A 20,144-nucleotide genomic window follows, 5' to 3' on the forward strand; every position below is an offset into this window, starting at 1 on the left:
GTCTTTTCTCACTAGATGGAAGTGGAACCTGAGAAAACTGGCAGGCGTAACTGATTAACCGTCCTACACTGGTTCCTATTTTGACACAAGTTGACAGATAACCAAGGAGTCGTCAAGGTGAGACGGCGGAGGGCAGGGCAGTCATGTGTGTGGGGCCACAATGTTTTGCAACACAACAGCGAAGACGATGGCATGTGGTGACTTGACCTCTCAGCATGGCTGACCTGTTGTTTAGGACCAAACAATACCTCCATGTTACAGCAACAAAGCCTGTTCTGTCTCATTGCGTCCTGTTTGCTGTTACTATGCCAGCATAGTGTAAGTCACACACTAATGGCTATCACTGTGAGGCTTGGCATTTTTTTGGCTTCCTCAACTGCCAAACCACACTTATTGCTGCACTGAACTATCTAAGGTCATTAAAGTCATTATCATTTCCACCGATTTGGAAGGAATGCCCCTTCCTCTGGTCATTTTTCTCTCTGATGCCAGTCAGATTCTGTAAAGGTCAGTCTTAGACAAACAAAAGGGTCAAATATGACACACAATACCTGCTCCTTAAAGCTGTAGTGCATAGTTTCTGTCTACCCCATGAGGAATTCTAAGTAATGACAACAAAACTGTTGGCGCCTTCTGTGACCGTGCACAGCCCCCCACCCCTCCTCCACCACCCAGTTGCTAGTAACCAAGGAGGACACGGAGGATTAATAAAACATGATGGACTCTTCAGAAGAGGTCATAATCTTCACTCGAGTTTCTGCGCGGGAAAGTTACTGGACGACACAATCTTCTGAACATAATCATACTGAGAAATCCAGAGAGAGTTGTGTGGAGCTGATAGTCTTAATTAGCTTTGTAGCAACTCATTTGGCAATGGCTTGAATGTAACGTTCATTAATATCCAAAAGTTACACACTAAAGCTTTAAAGTCCATATCGGTCGCTAAACTTGCCAAGTCTCAACTCAACTTGCCAAGTCTTTTTTAGTTTGCAAAATGCAAACTAAAAAAACCATACATTTCTAAAGTCAGAGCTGTAGATCACAGGTGTGGTATACTTGTTCATGTGGAATTAAAACAAGAGTAAACTAGAGCAATGCTAGCAGCTCTGTGTGGGCGGTGCTTTAAACCTAATACTAATGCCAGCGTGCAAACAAAGTACAGTAGCATTACTGGACAAATTATAATGTTGACCTTATGATGGTTAGAGCATCAAAGTCAGGGGATCACAAAAGTTATTCAAATTAATCCTGAGGGGAGCATGAATATATGTACCAAATTCCTGGCAAACCATCCGATACTTGTTGAGACATTTAAATCTAAACCAGACATGAGGAAAAGTCAGGGGATCAACCAAAGTCATTAGAATTCATCCTCTGGCCACCGTGGATATATGTACCAAATGCCATGGCAATTAATTCAATTTTGAAGTATTTCTTGACACAAGTGTTGGACTAATGGACAGACAGTGCCTTCCCTGGAGTCACACTGCGGGCATGGCATCGCCTTTTAATATGAAGAACTGCTTTTTCACAACTTATCATTTCTAATCATCAGGCGGTCTTGGGCAAGCATTAAGAGGTGGCCTTGTTGAGTCCTGTCGTTCCCTTAGTTTACATCCTTGAACTTCAACTATTGCTAAACATCCAACCTTTCATTGTAGAGCTTCACAAAGCTCCTCCGACTTCACTGACAGACTTGTTTTATAGCACGACTCGGTGCAGCTCGGTGAATATTTACGTTTTAGGTATTCAGCCATCCGGCATGACTCATGGCTGCCAAACAATAGTATCTTTGTAGACTGCCGCTAAATCAGAGCACACAAGAAAACCCAATAAGCAGCCCCTTTGCTGTAAAATGTAAGTCAAATTAAGGAAGTGGGCTGAATTCATCTTGACAAGTGCAATAGGGCCACATTACAGCAGTAATCATCAGACGTTTATTTCAGTGAAATAGCTTCCTGCTTCAATTAAGCTCACAGAGCAGGCAGGGACGGGGGCAGGCCTGCATTCTCCTGACAGCAGAGTGAACCAAGGGGAAAGTAGGCCACAATATTCACTGTAAAGGGATACTGCAATTTGTTGTTCCTGTATGATGAGATGGCGGTTTAGTGTTTTGTGGTGGGGGACGTAGTTCAGGTGCATGCAGGGGCTGATAACAAGCGGGGGACAGAGTGAGGAGAGAAAAACAAGGTTTTTTCCTAGAAGTCTGGTTCAGGGAATGACGGAGGGGCCCAGAGACAGAGAGGCATCCAGCCGCAATGTGTGAAAAGAGGGGAAGGGGGGGGGGGCTTGAAAACAAGCAAACATAAACTTGAGCACATGCTGAAAGACCACATACATGTTTGGATTACTGAACTTGTGAGGACTTCTGATCTGCCTTGATCCCTGGTCCTAAAAACCTAAACCTGATCCAGATTTAAAGAGAAGATTATGTTCTGTCATGATTCCTAGTTTTGGCCATATGTTTCTATCAGTTATGATAGTATTGTACTCAACAAAGTGATTCATGAGATCCGGGAACATGGCAACATAATGACATTTGTTGTCTTGTGCAAATAAAAAAAAAACTCATTAAATACCTCTCTTAACCTAAGCCAACTAGTAGTTCTACATGTAAAGCAAGTTAAAATCCAGTACTGACCTTAATTAAAAACTTATCATTAATTAATTAATAGAATTAATCAGTGCCCAAAACCAAATTGAATTCATATACAAGAATCTGCAACATGTCCCCAGTCTGAAGGATTTGAAACTTTCTTTCTATTCATGGACATGTGGTCCTTAGAAATACACACAGACACCCACACACAGACACCCACACACACACAGACACCCACACACACACACATACACATACACACACACACACACACACACACACACACACACGACTGGATGGAAGGTTACAGTGTGCCTGGGCGCCTCTCTGTTTTCCTGGAGTTAAAAGGCAGACTTTGAACCTTGCGGGCCATCAAGGGTAACATCAAGGTAAGTAAACGCAACACAGATTAAGATAATGGAGAGAAAGTGAGAGGGAGAGCATGAGAAAGGAGAGGCACAGTGTGGTGGGGGTGAGAGAGGGGAGTGGATGCTGTTTGAAGCAAGTATGAAAGGCTCACCACTTCAACAGGCGCCCAGTTTTGAGCTGCGAGAGACTTTTTGATTCGAGGACTACTGACAAAAAAAAAACATGAGGATATTGGAGGTGGAGATATCAAGTTCTTAAATAGGGGGTACATGTTGAGATATGGGTTGCAAAAGTGAGGTCAGGGACCCTCAGGGGAGATGGAAATGAGTGTTCTGATCAAAGGTTTCTCCACTTAATGTTAGCTCAATAACTATGGTAAAAGAAAGAAAAAGTGCCCCGTCTACAGGAAGTATAAGAGGTGTCCTTACTAGAGACGGGTCCTCTGTCTCGGCCCCCAGGGACTGGCTGAAGTCCTCGGTGCTGAGAGAAAGACTGTCCTCGTCTTCCGCTTCCTGGTCAGGCTCCTCCCCCAGGGCGGGGAAGACGGAGAGCCCGCCCACCTCAGCATCCACCATGCCATCCAAACTGTCAGTCAGAGCGGCGAGCAGAGCCGCATTCTCCTCTTCTATCTGGAGGACGTCAGACACAGTGAGAACATGGGTGAGAATACAGCGCGACTGTGCAATTTAAAAAGTAAAATGATGCACACTGTAACCATCCTAACGTAAAGTGTGTTGAGTAGCTGTAGTAAAAGTGCTGATTGAAAGTTAACTTGCTAACTCTTAAGCCAGCATGCACGGAAAGTCTTGAAGGTGCTCAGAAAGGGCAAACCCCCATCAACTACAGTTTCAAATGACAATAATTAACCAGTGATTTCCTACGTTTCCCAGAATTCAACACCACTTCAGGGGAGGACCATCAATTTATTGCTCTCAACATGTTACACATTCCCATGGGAAGAAAAGCTGACAATCACCTTTACTTTTAACCCAAAAAATTCTGGTCTAATTCCTTGGAATCTTTCCTGTTTGAGGTCCTGTAGATGTTTTAGTTAACTGGAACACTGTATGCTACCAATCTATCTGATTGTTGTAACACTGTCTAATTTTTGCCCAAAAGAAAACCTCACAACAGCTAATAGGACCTCTGAAGCAACATCAATTATTGTTATTTGTAAGGAACAGCTGTTATAAGGCAAGAAACAAGGCGTGTACAGTAGATACCAACAGGCTCTTATGATAGTTAAATAATAAAAAAAAATGCACAATTCTAAATTTCTTTGTGTGACTCCACCCTGCAATCCACAGAAATGAAACAACAGCCATGTATGAGTCATTTGGTGTTAGTCAGTTGGAAATTAACCATCCTCTGACAAACGTATATGTATACTGCATTTAGAACTGGGAATTATTGTCCTCAGCAGATAGAAAAAAAGCCTTTGAAAGCTCTGTGTCATTGCTGAATCACTCCTTGAATCCCCCTCCCCTCTATCTTCCACCTCCTCCACTCGGATCAGATGATACCTAAAGTCCATTCTTGCTTCTTTTTTTTTTGTCTTTTTAATTAACATGGTGATGGATGATGTAACTCTGTCCTTTTACCTCATTAGAAAGGACACTACACAGGTTTGCTGAAACAGGAATTTTATCAAATACATTGACCAGTTGGCTCTGTCTGTTTGCTCTCAACTACTGTATTTTATTTATTATATATAAAGTTTGCAAGCATGGAAATGGTCAAATGTGAAGATACACAGCAGAAAATACTGTTTATCTGTCATTTCAGTCCTAAATTACTACCCTGTCATGCCTCCTGTTACATCCACACAGGGGTTGTTTACTGTGATGAAGCTGCCATCTTGCTGAGAGCAGAGTCTGGTGGAGAGGTGATAGCATGGTCGGCCTACGGGAAGCCACCAAGCTCCATTCATCTGTCTCTCTCTTTTATCATCCAGCTCTATCTGTTCCCGGCTGCCAAACTATTTATTATTTAATTTATTCTCTGTCTCTCGGGCTTGCTGCCTCTCTTTCTCTTAGCTGGGTGCTAAGACTTTAGACTTTGAAATTCTCTACAGGAGTCAAGAACATAGTCATAAGTAAGCAGAATCAAAGTCAAACTTTGTGGGGGTATAAATGATGCTTTCCTGATAATTGCAGTTGTCTTTGGGTTAAATAAGTGTCTTTTATTGCCTGGTTTACACCCTTCACAATATTGTGCTGCATGGGTTTGAACTCTAACTTCTTTTAATGGTTATGAAGTCCTTTAGTTGCTTTTTTTTTTTTTCATACTAAAATTTGATTCTATGTCTATGTGGGTTTATCATAGTCAGAGAGGCTTTGTTAGCATTACCAGTATGTTTGAACATTCAACGGCACTCATGGATTTCACCTGATTATACAAATAAGATTATATGGATATCAATTAGATTTCCTGGATAGTAATTACATTCCAAAGTGAGTAAGAAAGAAACAGAGAGACAAAGAAAGTAACATCAATGACAGATGGAAGGAAGCATAACATATACTTATATATTTGACAATGTAGATGCCTTCACATCATTATTAATGTTATTAAAGTCATACATAACCTTTGCAACTCTATTCATTTCTCTCTCTACACTCTCGAAGGTTAAATGAAGCCCTACCTCACACAAACACAGATCAATGCCACCCGACGTTGGACTAGATTTCGATACGCTTCTGTAAATAAGTGGGGTATCGGCGGACAGCAGAGAGACAGAGACACAGGGGGCTGTATCTGTCTCTATTCATTAGTGTGTGTTTATCACACGCCGCCTGACCGTCTGCTCTGCTGTATTAATCTGATCAATACCATATTGGCTATAATATAATATGCTATGGTTGGGGGTTGCGGGTTGGTGGGTGGTAGAGGTATGGAAAGATGACTTTTCAATGGTGGCGCAAGGGCCAATTGTGTATTTATGAGAGTGATCAAATGGCACAGAAAAAGAGAAGGTTCAAGAAAGAAAGAACGAAAAGTGTATAGGTGAAAAAAAGTCAGATAAAGATAGAAGAAAGAAACTAGGTGAAACTTAAGTCAGGAAAAGATTCGGTAAAGAAAGTTAAAAGGGAGAGGGGAAAAATGGAGCAAACATGAAAAGAGAAAACTTCTAAAGAGCTAGAGACAAGATAGCAGACAGTAAATTAAATAGTAAAGGAAAGGAAGATGGAGAGAAAAAACAGAAGAGGGGAAAATAACTAGATAAATGTGTCTCTTTCCATATTTTGTCTATTTCTTCTCTTCATCAGGTAATGTCAGCAGATCTCATTAATGAAGCATCTTGTTGTTGCATCTTTCTTATAAAGATACCAATAAGTACTATTGTTGATGTAGTACTTTGAGTCTGTCTTGAGATGCAAACTGTGGCCCAAAGTTTTGTGTCGACAACAGGAAGACAAATAGTAACTCGGACGTCGGCTAATGGGGATCGAATAAGAATAAAGAGAGTACAGACGGAGACAGTCTGTGTGTTTACTTCACCCGTATTCCCATCATGTCTTGCCGTGTCTTCATTTATCCAATACTCTGCGGTGCATTGCAGCATCACAGCAATTTCCACCTGCAGCATTGCGTTACACAGCCGATGAGCTGGACCTAAATGCTACTCTCTCTTTATTGTTGTCTTTTTGTTTTCAAGATGCACTCAATTAAGCCTCTGTAATGGGACCTCGAGACATCGCCGGGGCTGGAAACCTATAGACAATCAATGATCCGGGCTTTTGCTTTCATATAGAGACAAACCAGAAGGGTATTCCCTGAATTCATCCAGCAAGGGCACCTGATACCGGAGCCTCAGGGCTTTAAATTGGCCCTGTAGAAGCATTGGGCCATTCCGAACTGATGGACTGCCTCCATCATCACGTTACACACAGCGTAACTGGAAATACCTCGGTAGCACCCTCTGAGACATGCTGCAAATGTCAGCACAGGAATTAGGTGAAGGGTTGGGGCATTGCACAAGTCAACAGTAAAGAAAACTTTGGCTGCTGGCCAAACGGACCCCGAGGCCCAGATTAAATGTGCTATATAAAATGACCATATCAAAATAACATTATACATTATAATTATATTATTAGAATGCTATATTATATTATATAATTACATTTTTATTGTACTTACTTTGTAAAATGCCTCTGTAATGACTCTGGTCAAAGAACTGAATAATTATAGTAGTACATTTTGCCTGGCATATAAATATGCCAAAATGTGCCAACTTTGTGGATTAGCTTTAACGCTGGCTTCTTATACTGAATGGGGATACTGTTGATGTGTAACTGTGCTAATGTCTTGCTGCTTCCTCTAGCTCTGCATGGCTTATAAAGCTTATTTGTTGCTCTAGCTGTCTGTATGGTGTCTCGTTGACTTCTGTCTTTATAGTTTAACTTGTACTAATGTCTTGCCGTTTCCTGTTGCTCTGGTCTAAAATCATGTGGCCAAAGGACTACAGTTGAAAATTAGCCAGCTGGCTAACACCGGCACATTTACAGAAATGTTAATTAATGTGTGTTGTCCTTTATAAAATAAAGAATAAGAAAGCTGAAGCAATTAGGAATTGAATATGCTGTTGAAGGGGGTTGTTTTCTTCTATGGGTGGCTTGTGGCTTGTGGTCGCCCCATAACCACAAGGTTGGCGGTTCAATCCCACTCTCTTCCGGCCACATGTCAAAGTGTCCCTGAGCAAGACACTGCCCACTGCTCCTAATACTAGGATGGGTTAAGAATGCAGAAATTAAACTTTACTACATTGTACTGTGTATGTGACTATTAAGAATACATTTTATTGTTTCTTTTGTTCATGCAAGGGACTTCTTTTTGGCTTTATGTACCTGTGTTTGTAACATATTTTGCATCCATTTCTTAGTGAACTAAAAGCCTGTCCACAAAATGTTAGTCATCCACTGATTGACTAACACCTAAATCTATGCATTTGAACACATCTAAATAATAATGTTTATTATAAAAGCATGACTACCACCACTGGATATTGGACTACATTTCTGATGCATTTTGATGGCGGACCACACCCATGCAGCAGTGTCAATGGCTGTCTTGAGAAGAAAGTACTTTTGATGAAGAAGGCTCACCTCAAAGAGCTCATCTGCCGTACTGTAGTGGATGGAGGCCGGTGACACGTCCGCCGGCTGATCGTTGCACCACTGTAGCTCGCTGAGACAGTTGACGCTGTCGAAGTCACTGGTGTCCAGCTGGGAAAGGTCGATGTCCGGGAAGTCAGTGTCCAAGCGATCCGAACACACCTCCTCCTCCCCATACTGAAGATGGAAAAAGAGAGTAGGAAAATGGGAAAGGTCACATTAGTCAAACATTGAGATAAAAGTTAAATTCCCAGGCGGTTAGTCTATTTTTGAGATGCAACAAAAGTGCATGAGCCACTGTGTAAAAAATAGCCCCCTAAAAAACTGGAGGTGCTGATCACAGCTGGAAAGATCCTCAGTGAGAAATGAACAACATGTGTCGGCTGCTTTGCTCTCTTATGCGAATCACAAAGGAAATGATGTTTTCTCTGTAACCACTGCTTTCTGAAACACAAGCTACCAAACATGGGAAATAATCCGGTTCCCTCGTTGCGACTGCCAAGGTTGGCGTTTACTGTGAAGTTCATTGCTCAGTGCAGCAGTGCCATTGTTAGAATTAAGGGTTTAGTTCCCATTGGGCCACCCTTTCTAAAATATGTATGCAGTTGAAGTACTGGGAGGCACTTTGGATAAAAGCCTCCATGATCTGGCGTATACTGTATATTATTACACTGTTCACTGTCAGAGTCACAAGGAGCTCTCATCAACAGCCCCTCATTTCTCAACAGCTACTCATTACAGATAATGAGACTTTCATGTTAGATGAGGTTCGACACGGAAACCAATAGAGGCATATACCCCGGCACAATGCAGGATTAGACAGAAAATGTGTCATGTACACCAGCAGAACATATCTGGAAGTGTTTTCATGCATTTATCCAGCATATCTCCCTGTGGCTCACAACAAAGTGCAACTGTGACCCAAGAGGTCTTCAGGTGATTAGTTCTCCTTTTTTGGTTGAGGGTGTGTTAATCATTGAAATGAGCTACTCTGTTTAGTCTGTTTAATCTGTGGACTCTGCGGTCACATCCTTGCCTGAATCATGACAACTGTGGACAGTTTCTTAAGTGATTTGCTCTGTGCACATACAATGTAAGAGACAATCCAATGCAGCATTATTACAGGGTACTCTACAAACCTTATGAGGACTATTTCAGTGGCATTACTGCATGGCTTTACTATTATGACAAAATGTTTCGTTAAGTAACAGATTCATATTTGAAATGACAAAAGAAATTGAACGTGCTTTTGACCTCATTAAGAACTTAAAAACGTCCTTGTGAAACTCAAAGAATCCCCTGAAGCCCCTTAACGTCCCCTGAGCTAATCAAGGACCATGCCAGCCACTTCAAGAATCCAAGAAACACCCTCATGATCCTCTAGAACCCCATTAGAAACTTCCAGAAACCCATCTAAAACCCTGAATCCATGACCTGAAACCTTTTCCTCTTAAACTAATAACCCTAATAACCCAAAAAACCCAAAAAACCCTCAAACCCCTTCAAGAACCCCTAAAACAAGGTGGAATGTTTCTAACACCTGAAGACTCTTAGAGGCCCCTCAAGGAGCACTTTAACCCCTAAAAGAACCCCATTAAACCCCTTCAAGGCCCCATCTAACCCTTATTTGAATTGCTTAAATCCCCTCAAGGATCCCTGAAAATGCTCTCAACAGCACATAGACACCTCTTACAAACCACTGGAACGCCCTCAAGAACTTCTCAGACACCCTGAAACCCCAGGCAAGAGCCCCATTTTGTGATCTACTGAAACAATGTTCCAGTCAGAAGTTAGCAGCCACGTGGTTTGCAGTCACAACACATGGCTGAGAGTCAGACAGAAACACTGAGCCACGTCACTGAGAGAACAGAAAAAAAAGAAGAAGTGCAGGAAGTGTGTGTACGTGACTCAGTGTGAAGGGAAGCGACTGTGGTCTCTTGAGGGACTGAGAAAGAAAGAGAAAAATTTTCGAGAAGGAAGAAAGAATGGTATGAGGAGGAAAAAAGAAGGGAGCGTGTGGGGGAAGAAAGTAGTCAAACTTGAATCTTTGCAACCATTGTATACGTATGAATGTGTGTGTAAATGTGTGTACTGTAGTGTGTGTGTGTGTGTGTGTGTGTGTGTGTGTGTGTGTGTGTGTGTGTGTGTGCGCGCGCACGCAAGCAGTTTCCCCTGAAGTGCTATTGTACGCATGATGAGGAAGCATGATCCGTTACCGGTCTTTTTATCTTTCATTCACTTATTCACCCACAGACACACACATACACACTTACTTGTCCGTTCATCTCACTGGGCTAGCAGACAGGGTCGACCAGTTACACCAACTGAATCAAACAGACGGTTTTCCTTCACTATCAGGTTTCCTCAGAGGTAATCTCATCTCCAACTGACTGACTCAACTGCATATTGCATCTCTGGTATTTTGTCCCTGAACTCTAGGAGTTTATATTCTGTCCCGGGGCAATTAAATAACTTTAAGTTTATTCTATGTAAAATATTTAAAAAACGTTATCCCTGGAATTAGTTGCAGTACAGTAAATTATGTCTGGATATGTGCTAAAATTATACTTATATTTATCGGGGTGTTGTCTTGCTATAGACTAAGTAGCTAACGATTCCGTCTTTTTTACGTAACTGTCAAACGCTTACACTATCTATTTAATAAAATTATTTACTTTTTAACAGCAGGGCAAACCACCATACTTGTATACACATTTTACATTAAGTTGGATCACGGCTGTCCAACAGACAGATCTGCTGCGACAGCTAAATTCAGATTGCAGAGGGTCCTAGACAGGGTCCTTGTTATCATATTCAGCTAATACAAAAATAAGTGGAGAGAAACATGCATGTTGACACACACTGTCTCTTGATAGTTATATCCTCTTCCCTCCTTTATCGTGACTAATCATTAGGTAACCATTTCACCAAAGAATTGTCATTTCCCAAAAAATTATCAACCAACAGTTTACACAGAAATGAATAACTTACAATATATGGATGAATTATCTACACTTCTAAACAGCAGTGCATGATCCTCAGTCTCGCACTTCTCTTCCATCCCTGCAGCTCTCACGATGTTGTGCTTTCGCCACTGTGTGTTTGCACTGGAACGTGTCGTTAATGCTTTTCAATTACTCATTGCTTACTTATTTCTTTCATTTTAGAAAACACTTTCTTTTATTAAAACATTTTAAATGTCCTTAGATCCCTACTTTACTTATTCATTCAAAATATTAGATTTTCCTTTTACTTTACAGTACTTAATAATCACCAAACCTCTTTCATCACAAACCTCCTCCGCTCTACACACTCACATCTACATGTACAAAACATACACACATTCCACTACCCATCATCCTGAAAAACACAACAGCTTTAGTTTTTTAATCACTACAATATCATGTTGTATTTACGATCGCTGCTCGTGCTGCATTGATCTACAACCTCGTACAACGGTGTCCACTGTGTGTGTGTGTGTGTGTGTGTGTGTGTGTGTGTGTTTTGTCTGGGTGAGGAGTGTGTATTTGGGTCAAGGGTTGGATGGATAGCATAAGCTGATATAATTTATGGTTTCATAAATTACAGAGCAAAAGTACACAGTAGAGCAGGGCAGACATGATCAAAGAGGCAATCAACAAAGTGGAGAGAGAAAGAGAGAATGTTAAGTAGGTGAATAAGTAAGGAGGGAGGAAAGGAAATAAAAAAGGTGGATGCGGGAATAAAGAGAAGGAAGAGGAAGGGGATGGGAAAGATTGAGTGGGTGAGAGGGAGAAAAAGAGGGATGTGGGTCAGAAAAGAGAGAATAAAAGGAGCAATAGAGGAGGAGAAATGGGGGGAGGGTAGTCGTGACTGGATAGAGAAGCAAAAGGGAAGGAGGGAGGAGACGAGAGGGTGCGAGAGAGGATGCCCTCTATAAGACCCTCCCATTGCTTCCTCTCCCTCCAGTTGCTGATGCAGGTGTGCGTTTTCACCTAGTGTGTGTGTGTGTGTGTGTTAGTTAGAATGCAGCTCACATCCCTCTCTTGTGCGCCTGACTCATCCCGCTCCACCGCTCCTTCACTCTGTGCATCCTTCTTTTCCTCTCTCCTCTTTCATCTCAGCCTCTGCTCCTTTCTTTTCCCTTCCTTACCTCCTCTCCTTTTTCCTGCATCTGTCTTTTCCTTCATTCAGCATCCTTTCCTCTACCTCCAGTCTCTTTTTCTCCTTTCCTACTCATCATCTTTCTTTCCTCATAATCTCTCTCTTTCATGCTTCCTTCTCTCTTCTTTCGTTCCTCTTTCCTCCTCAACATCCCCCATCTCCTCTCTTTTTTTCCATTTTCTATTCCACTCCATCCATCCTCTCTCTTCTTTTTCATCCCCCTCAGTTTCAGTCTTGTCCTTTTTATTCCCTTTCTCCCTTTTCTTCCATCCCTTCCTGTTTTCTCCTCCTTAAATTTCTTCTCCTCTCATTCTCTTCTGAACTCTCGTTTTCTTCCCTCTCTCTTTGAGATGTGCTGGATTATTATTCTTCCTTCTCATCTTTCTTTCCTCTTAATTTCTTCTCTCTTTGTTTTCTTTTTCTTTTCCTCCATTTTCTTCACCTCTTTCTCCTCAGCATCCCTCCTCATCTCTCCCCCCCCCCTCTTTTCTCAACTTCTTTTCCTTCCTCTCCAGTCTAGCCATCACCTTTTCTTTCCTCTTCGCTGCCCTTCATTCTTTCTCTTCTCTCATCCTCTTTCAGCTTTGCCCTTTCCTTTTCTTCTCTGCTCTCTTTTTCCTCTCCACCTTTCCTCTTCAGCTTGTTTCTCTCCTGTTTTATCCTTTATTCATCTCTCTTGTCCAGTTCTTCTCCCTCTTCTTCTGCTCTTCTTTCATATTTGTATTCATTCTTCACCTTGTCCTCCCTCTTCCCTTCTTCTTTACTCCATCCCTTTATGTTTCTCTTTCTCTCTCCATCCCTCCCTCATAATCTCAGATGACAGGCAGGTTGATTTCTTTGTTTCCACTCAGTCCCTCTAGTCTCGTCAGTCATCCCTCGCTCTCTCCCTCCTTCTCTCCATTGCATCGTCAATCCATGACTCGCACACATATTCCCAAACACATACGTAGCAACAAGCAACAACACAAGCAACAAGTGTGTGCACATGATCCAGAAAACATGCCAACTGGACATATACATTGGAGAATGAGCTGTACACACACTCACATGCAGTGATATCATCTGCGTCACATTCACATATGAAAGCTGCGATCCTCTGCCTTATATGACACTCTGCTGGTGTGTCCTGCTCTCGGTCGCACACACACTCAAGCACACACATATGCACAGATAGAGATTGGCCCATGTCAAACATACAACAACAATGGGACATCCCACACATCCAAAGTCATGCAACACACAAACATGACCAAGCGCCACGCACATAAACAACACACACTGGCGTTTGAACTAGAGATGGTCTGATACCATTTTTTGCTTCCCGATACCGATTCCGATACCTGAACTTGCGTATCGGCCGATACCGAGTACTGATCCGATACCAGTGTGTCATATATTTTATTATGTTTTAACAGCTGTATACTACTATCCCTGTATGGATGTGATATGATTTCTATCTTTGTTGTCGGTCTGGCTCAGGTTAAACTCTTTGTGAAACATGAATGCCACAGAACGTTCTTCTATTCTGCAGTTTGACAGTCAGTTATAATGGAAAAAGAACATAAATAAACTACTTTAATGTAGATTTTCTTCAAGACTTTATTACGTGGTATCAGATCGGTGCATAAACTCCAGTACTTTCCGATACCAATACCAGCGTTTGAGGCAGTATCAGTATCGGTATCGGAACATCTCTAGTTTGAACATCCTCTCTGCAGCAGCAGAAGGTAACAGGCAGCCGGTGAATGTGGCTGCGCTGTGTTCCCTCCACCGCGCTGACTCTGAATAATGATGAAGCCCCTGAGAGCAACACAACATGACTCACACATGCCAGGAGGACCAAGGCTACAGAGCAGCTCAGCAACAAGCGACGCTTTCTCTGCTCTCATTTCATTCATTGTTTTGTACATGATCACTGCACATCGTGCTGGATTTTTTGTCCGAGTGCAGTGACCTTTGACCTCATACGTAGGTACTACTGCTTGCTTGTGATGATGCTTAGTTCTATTTGATCCACAAAAAACACCCATTCAGTCTCTAACTATCTCAATCTAAGAGGTTTAGGTTCTCTGACTTAATCAAGGGAATACTCTGTCACAGTCACACCAAAACATGTCTAAATGTCCGTAGAAACTTGTCAAACCAAGTCATTACACTCACTCAGTTGCCTCCTCATTGTTCCAAAGCTAGGCATGTATTTAACAACATTTTTTGCCATGACTCACAATGAGAATCTACAGTATGTGAATCCAAACTGGTTACAGCTGCAGTTTTCTGTAAAAACAAAAAGCTACAAACTTTCCAGAGCTGGTGGCACAAGTCTGTACAAGGCAACAACAAACAACCGACGTCTTGGGTCAAACACAGTTCATGACAGGATTAGGCCAGTGAGGCAGTTAAACAGCCTAGAGACGAGATGACTGAGTCTGTACCTACCTAACCTTCATGTTTGAATCCCTAAAATATCTCAATGCATTGCAAAAGATCTAAGAGCTCACTCTGACTTCCAGAACATCCCCTACTGAGGTGGCCCTGAGCAAAAACAAAACAAAAAAAGGTTTGAAATCCACAAGTCTGCAGTATGAATATAAATCAGGATTTGTGCGAGAAAAAAAACACCACAGTGCTCAGTCATCCTTTCCTAGGAAAAATAAATGTGTTATGTTTGCTAAAAGGGAAATAAATAGGAGAAAAAGTGGCTTATTCTTTCCTGTTTTATTGTAGTATAATGGCAGTGGCATAACACAAGAGCATCTCAGAAAAATGAACACATCACTCACCGTGTCTCTGTCTGAATCTATTATGGCTCAAATGGAGCATTAGAATGAGCAGATTAAGCAAATGGGCATGAAATTAACGTAGAATACTGACACCTTATTGAAAGGGGGAATTGCAATAAGTTCATTCGGAGTTTAAGGGGTTTTATAAACAGAGGAAACGTGAGTAGGAATTATTAGCTACAGAAATACATGAGCAATGCTAAAACAGAGCAGAATGCAAATGAACTGAGGGCATTTTTGGAGATTTCACATGAATTCACAGTCTCTACATCTACAATTTGTGCTGTAGTTTAATTTGTGAATGCAAAACTTAATCCCAGCATTTGACCTTTTCAAACCTATAAAATGCACTTGCTAGTGTCTGCTTGTTAAGGGTATCTCAGTGTAATAATGGTGATATTGGGGGAATGGAGTATAAAAAGAACTCAAGTGTGGTGACTTCCATTTGTGGTTAATCTCTGCCTTAGTAACAACAGTGAAAACCTACTGGCCTGTTGAGTCATAAAAAGCCTGCCGGGACAATCACGCATTAAACCTGCACTATTTATAGCAGGCCTGCACGTGGGAGAGCTAAGTGGATATGGAAAGGCCAGCGAGACTCTAGCATGTGGATGTGCTGGACCGCATCTGTCACTTCTATCTTTAAACACACTTGAACACACACATACACACACACGTGATTCTTTCAAGAGTTATCTCTTGTTTGACTTCTTACCATGGTGCTGAGGTAAAGCTCTTTGTCTTTCCTTTGGTTTTCTATGAATAGCATATTGGGATTTTAGTTACACAAGAACTTATTGGAGGCTGAGATTATCTTATTGGTTGAGTTGGTTGGTCTGCGGGGGGTGGAGTTAAACAACTGCTTTTTTTCTTGGACTCATAGCTAAAAATATGAAGCTGAGCAACCTAAAGAAACACAACATACTACTTACATACAAGCTCGTTAGCTTAGACTATAAATTAGCTGACCTGAAACTATTACGCTGTGTCACAATTCCATAATCGTATACAGCGTGTACTATATATTAATGTTTACAATGGTCTATTATTGCAGTTGGTGTAGAAGAAATCAACGCACATCACTGTTTTATACTAACCGGAAATGGCTGTCGGACGTCATTCAAACAGAAAGCAACAAGACTTGAATGCCAAATAAATTTCCTAAAAAAAAAGCAAAATGTCTTTTCCTTTCGGAGCCATGATAAAGGTACGTGTTAGTGCAAATAAAGTAACTCCCTCCACATAAACCAACCACTACATGGTTCTGAAAATAATGTGATACCTTATTGATCCACACAGAGAAATCAAAGCCGGGGCTGCTGCTTTCCTGGAAACTCTACAGTACAGCAGGCCTTGTGTACGTCAGGTCAGTCACAAGATCAATCATGTGCCAGTGAGTCCCTGCCAGTGTTTTGGGCTGCCCAAACTTCCCTTTAGGCACACAGACACTCAACCACACACGCACACACACACAGCACCACCACCACCATACAAGGTCAAGCTCTCTCAACTCTCGGCTGTAGATCACAGGAGAGAAGAGAGGACAATAAGTCTCTTCTGAATATAAGGGATTATTTCTCAGGTTAGCTAGTGCATTCATTGATGTGTTACATGAATCAATTTGATTTGACCCTCCAAAGACTTTGGTAACACTAGTTCTGAACGGCTAAAGCACTGGGTCAAGACGTTTTAGACTACTGAAAGATGCAACTAAAGACGTAGATGTTGCAGAAATCCCTTTTACTTATTGCAGTATTGCTGGACCAATTTTGCACTTGTTACTCAATTCCCAAGAGGTAGAAATATCTATTTTTTGGGGGCGACCTCTAGCTCACCCAGTAAGAGCGTGCGCCCCATGTAGGCTGAGGCCTTTGCAACGGCCCGGGTTCGAATCTGACCTGCAGCCCTTTGATGCATGTCATCCTCCATCTCTCTCCCACCTTTCCTGTCTATCCACTGTCACTCTGAAATAAAGTGGAAAAAGCCCCCCCCCCAAAAAAATGAAATATCTATTTTTGCTCTTTTTACATCCATCATAAATGACTTATCTCCAGCAGAGAATTACATTTTGCTATTAAAGTTATTATTGACCTTTATGGATATGATGGAGGTTCATATCTGACCACACATACAGAAAACAGATATTAAGTTCACCTTCTTTACTCAATAATACAATTGTTAATTTGTAATGTTTTGCCAGTTTCTCTTCTACAAAAGCTGCTTTAGAAGTTTCCACAACCTGACAAGAAGATAATTCTGAACATTTTGCTTAAAAAATGATCAAATTTCACAACATGTGACTGTCAGTTATTGTCAGCAGTAATGCACGATTGGGATGAATGCACAGAGGAGAAGAAGGATGTTTCCCAATGATCACCACTACAGCGCGAGTTATTATGCATGTAATCAGAAATTAAAGTGAAATATTTTTTGTATACTTGATCTGCGAGAACTTTAAATGATCCAAACTGCCACCTTAGACCCCTCTTTGAGAAACACTGTAATACAGAAAATGGGGAGGGGGTACACGTGACGGTTAAGTGACAGACCGGAGCCCGTATAGCTGAAAAATGGTGATGAGAGCAGCCGGATGGAGAGTTGTAATCACCTTCCAGCCTCGCACATTGAATTAACATGGAAGCTATAAAGCAGCGTGCCAGCTACTGTGTCCCATTGCCTTAACTCTCACTTTCTTGTAGGTCACTTTGACAGGAAGTGGTTTATAAATGACACCTCAGACGTCCCGCAGTGCCGCTCAAACATTAACGAGGAAACCCGGAACATGAACATCGGAGAAATGAAAATTGACACTAAATTAACAGATTTTATTTTCTCTTCGCAAGTGCTAATCCGGACGAGTCTTGATCTTTTGTGTTTCTTCTCCCTCTTTGGTGCTAAGCGCTTATGGCTGTGGTCTTTCAGCACCAACTATGGTAAGCGACAGACTCTGAACAAACCAAAACTTCTGTGGTAAAAAATAACTATAGATATTTGGCCATTGGCCATGGTTGAATAGACCATCTGCTCCCTCGTTGATATAACTGTTAACCCTCCAGGTTTACAAAGTACGCATCACAGCCATGTGTTAAAAGCAAGTATATCTAAAAAGAAAAAAAAAAGTAAGGCAAGAAGAGTGACAGAAAGAAAAAATGAAGTCTTCCAAATTTTGATTCTCCAAATGAAATGTGTGCCTGACGAACCAGACGGTCCTCAGATCCTCAGAGATTAACAGGAAGACAGAGACATCTTTGGTGCTATGCACTAATTGCTGTGATGTTTCAGCACTGCATTTCCCAAAGAACACTCGTCAGTTAGACAGTCTGGGTGATCTCTTCTTTGGATATTTGGTTGCGCTTTTGTCTGTACAGCTATGACAGCAGCTTCTTTAATCATTGCGAATCCATCCTGTGCACAAGGAGATTGGTTCCAGGACACAGCTACTGTAATATGCGTTCCACATTTATGTCTTGGAATAAGTTCACTTATAGGGCTGGGCAATATATCGATATCGTGATATGAGACTAGATATCGTCTTAGATTTTGGATATCGTAATATGGTGATATGACATAAGTGTTGTCTTTTCCTTGTTTTAAAGGCTGCATTACAGTAAAGGCCCTGACACACCAACCAGACGGGCCGACCGGCGGCAGAAAAGGCAGTCGGACTGATCAGTCGGGTCCCCGAGGTCCAAAAAGTGCCTCAGGACACACTGAGGCGACGCCGACTTGAGCATACGCTCTGCACCTGCGCGAAACGTAATATGTCTCCATAGCAGCAGGCGGCGCTGCTCTGTATTGTTTCCATTAACAGTCTGATTATTTCCCAGAAAATGAAAACCGGCAGCTGATTGGACGAATGCGTCACGTGGTTCTTTTTTCTCCGGAAATTCACAGCCAGACTGTCATGGCGGCTTGTTCAGATACGATCTCATGTTGTACTAAAATAGTTCACCGAAACGTGTTTCTGAAAACATTTTAAACGAGAAATAGGCCGTGCAGTTGCTGAATCTGTCTTCATTTCAGATCGACAAAGGTCAGTTTAAAAGATTTTCATCAGATTTTGAGAGGCTCATCCGCTCCCCATTTCCAGGCGAGTCCCGACTGCCCTGTCTCTGACTGAACATGTCAGCTCGGCCAAAATGAAGGCCGATGGCTGGTGTGTCTCCTCTGTAAAGTGAGGTACTTCTCTGAACTCACCAGACTGTTCTAGTTGTTCTATTATTTGCCTTTACCCCACTTAGACATTATGTCCACATTCCTGATGATTATTTATCTAAAATCTAAGTGTGAAGATATTTTGTTAAAGCACCAATTGTCAACCCTAGAATATTGCCGCAATATTGATATCAAGGTATTTGGTCAAGAATATTGTGATATGTGATTTTCTCTCTATCACCCAGCCCTATTCACTTATATTCCATACATCATCTTATGACCCTGTAGAATTATGCTGTGACCTTCTGAAAGGTCCCTTTCTTCAGGTTGACAACCAATTCTTCATTATGACACGAGAGAGTCGCTTGTGAGTAATTTGTTGACAGGTAATGAGAAGGGAAAGCTGCACAATTTAAACTTCCCGACTCATTTTTCTCCTCAGCAGCGAACAGAGAGAAGCACATCGCTTAATTACATGTGAACAAAAAGGACGCCCCCTCCATCCGCGGCCCCCCTCCGTGTTTAATAAGGGCCACAAAAAGACAATTATGTGCTGTTTGATTATCGAGGTACAAAGTCAGACAATGAATACTCACAAGGCCACAGACGAAAGCTAAATTAGGATGCAGATCAATGGGAATCATTATCTCATGCTGTTTAATCTTTATTTATCTAAAGAGGCTTGACTGAGCACCAACATGTTTTTTCAGTAGCAATCTACTTTACTCTACTCTACATTCAAAAAGTTAACATGAATTCACAGCAGGAGCAAGTCAGTACAAACGCTGTATTCAGCTGCAGCTTATTTCCTTCCTTAAGTCAGAACTTCTCCAAACAAGATATAACAAATTACAAATTAGCCACAAGGGGCTTTACAATCCGTACAACATATGAATCCTTCTGTCCTTAGACACTCGCTTCAGATAAGGAAAAACTCCCTAAAAAAAGGAGGGAAAGAGGGAAAGAATTGAAGAAACTTCAGGA

At 41.6% G+C, this 20,144-nt stretch overlaps 1 protein-coding gene across 1 annotated transcript in view; it reads right to left on the reverse strand.

Moving 5' to 3' along the window:
- The window catches only part of ppargc1b (peroxisome proliferator-activated receptor gamma, coactivator 1 beta), a 95,961-nt gene that overhangs the window by 22,292 nt on the left and 53,525 nt on the right, over positions 1 to 20,144 (reverse strand). Inside the window, exons 2-3 of the mRNA XM_078260030.1 lie at positions 8,074 to 8,259; positions 3,397 to 3,597 (exon numbers count right to left, since the gene is read on the reverse strand). Coding sequence (XP_078116156.1) covers positions 3,397 to 3,597; positions 8,074 to 8,259 — 387 coding nt within the window. The remainder of the gene's footprint in view (positions 1 to 3,396; positions 3,598 to 8,073; positions 8,260 to 20,144) is intronic.

The sequence above is a fragment of the Sander vitreus genome, chromosome 10 (assembly GCF_031162955.1).
Source record: "Sander vitreus isolate 19-12246 chromosome 10, sanVit1, whole genome shotgun sequence".
NCBI classification, from domain to species: Eukaryota; Metazoa; Chordata; class Actinopteri; order Perciformes; family Percidae; genus Sander; species Sander vitreus.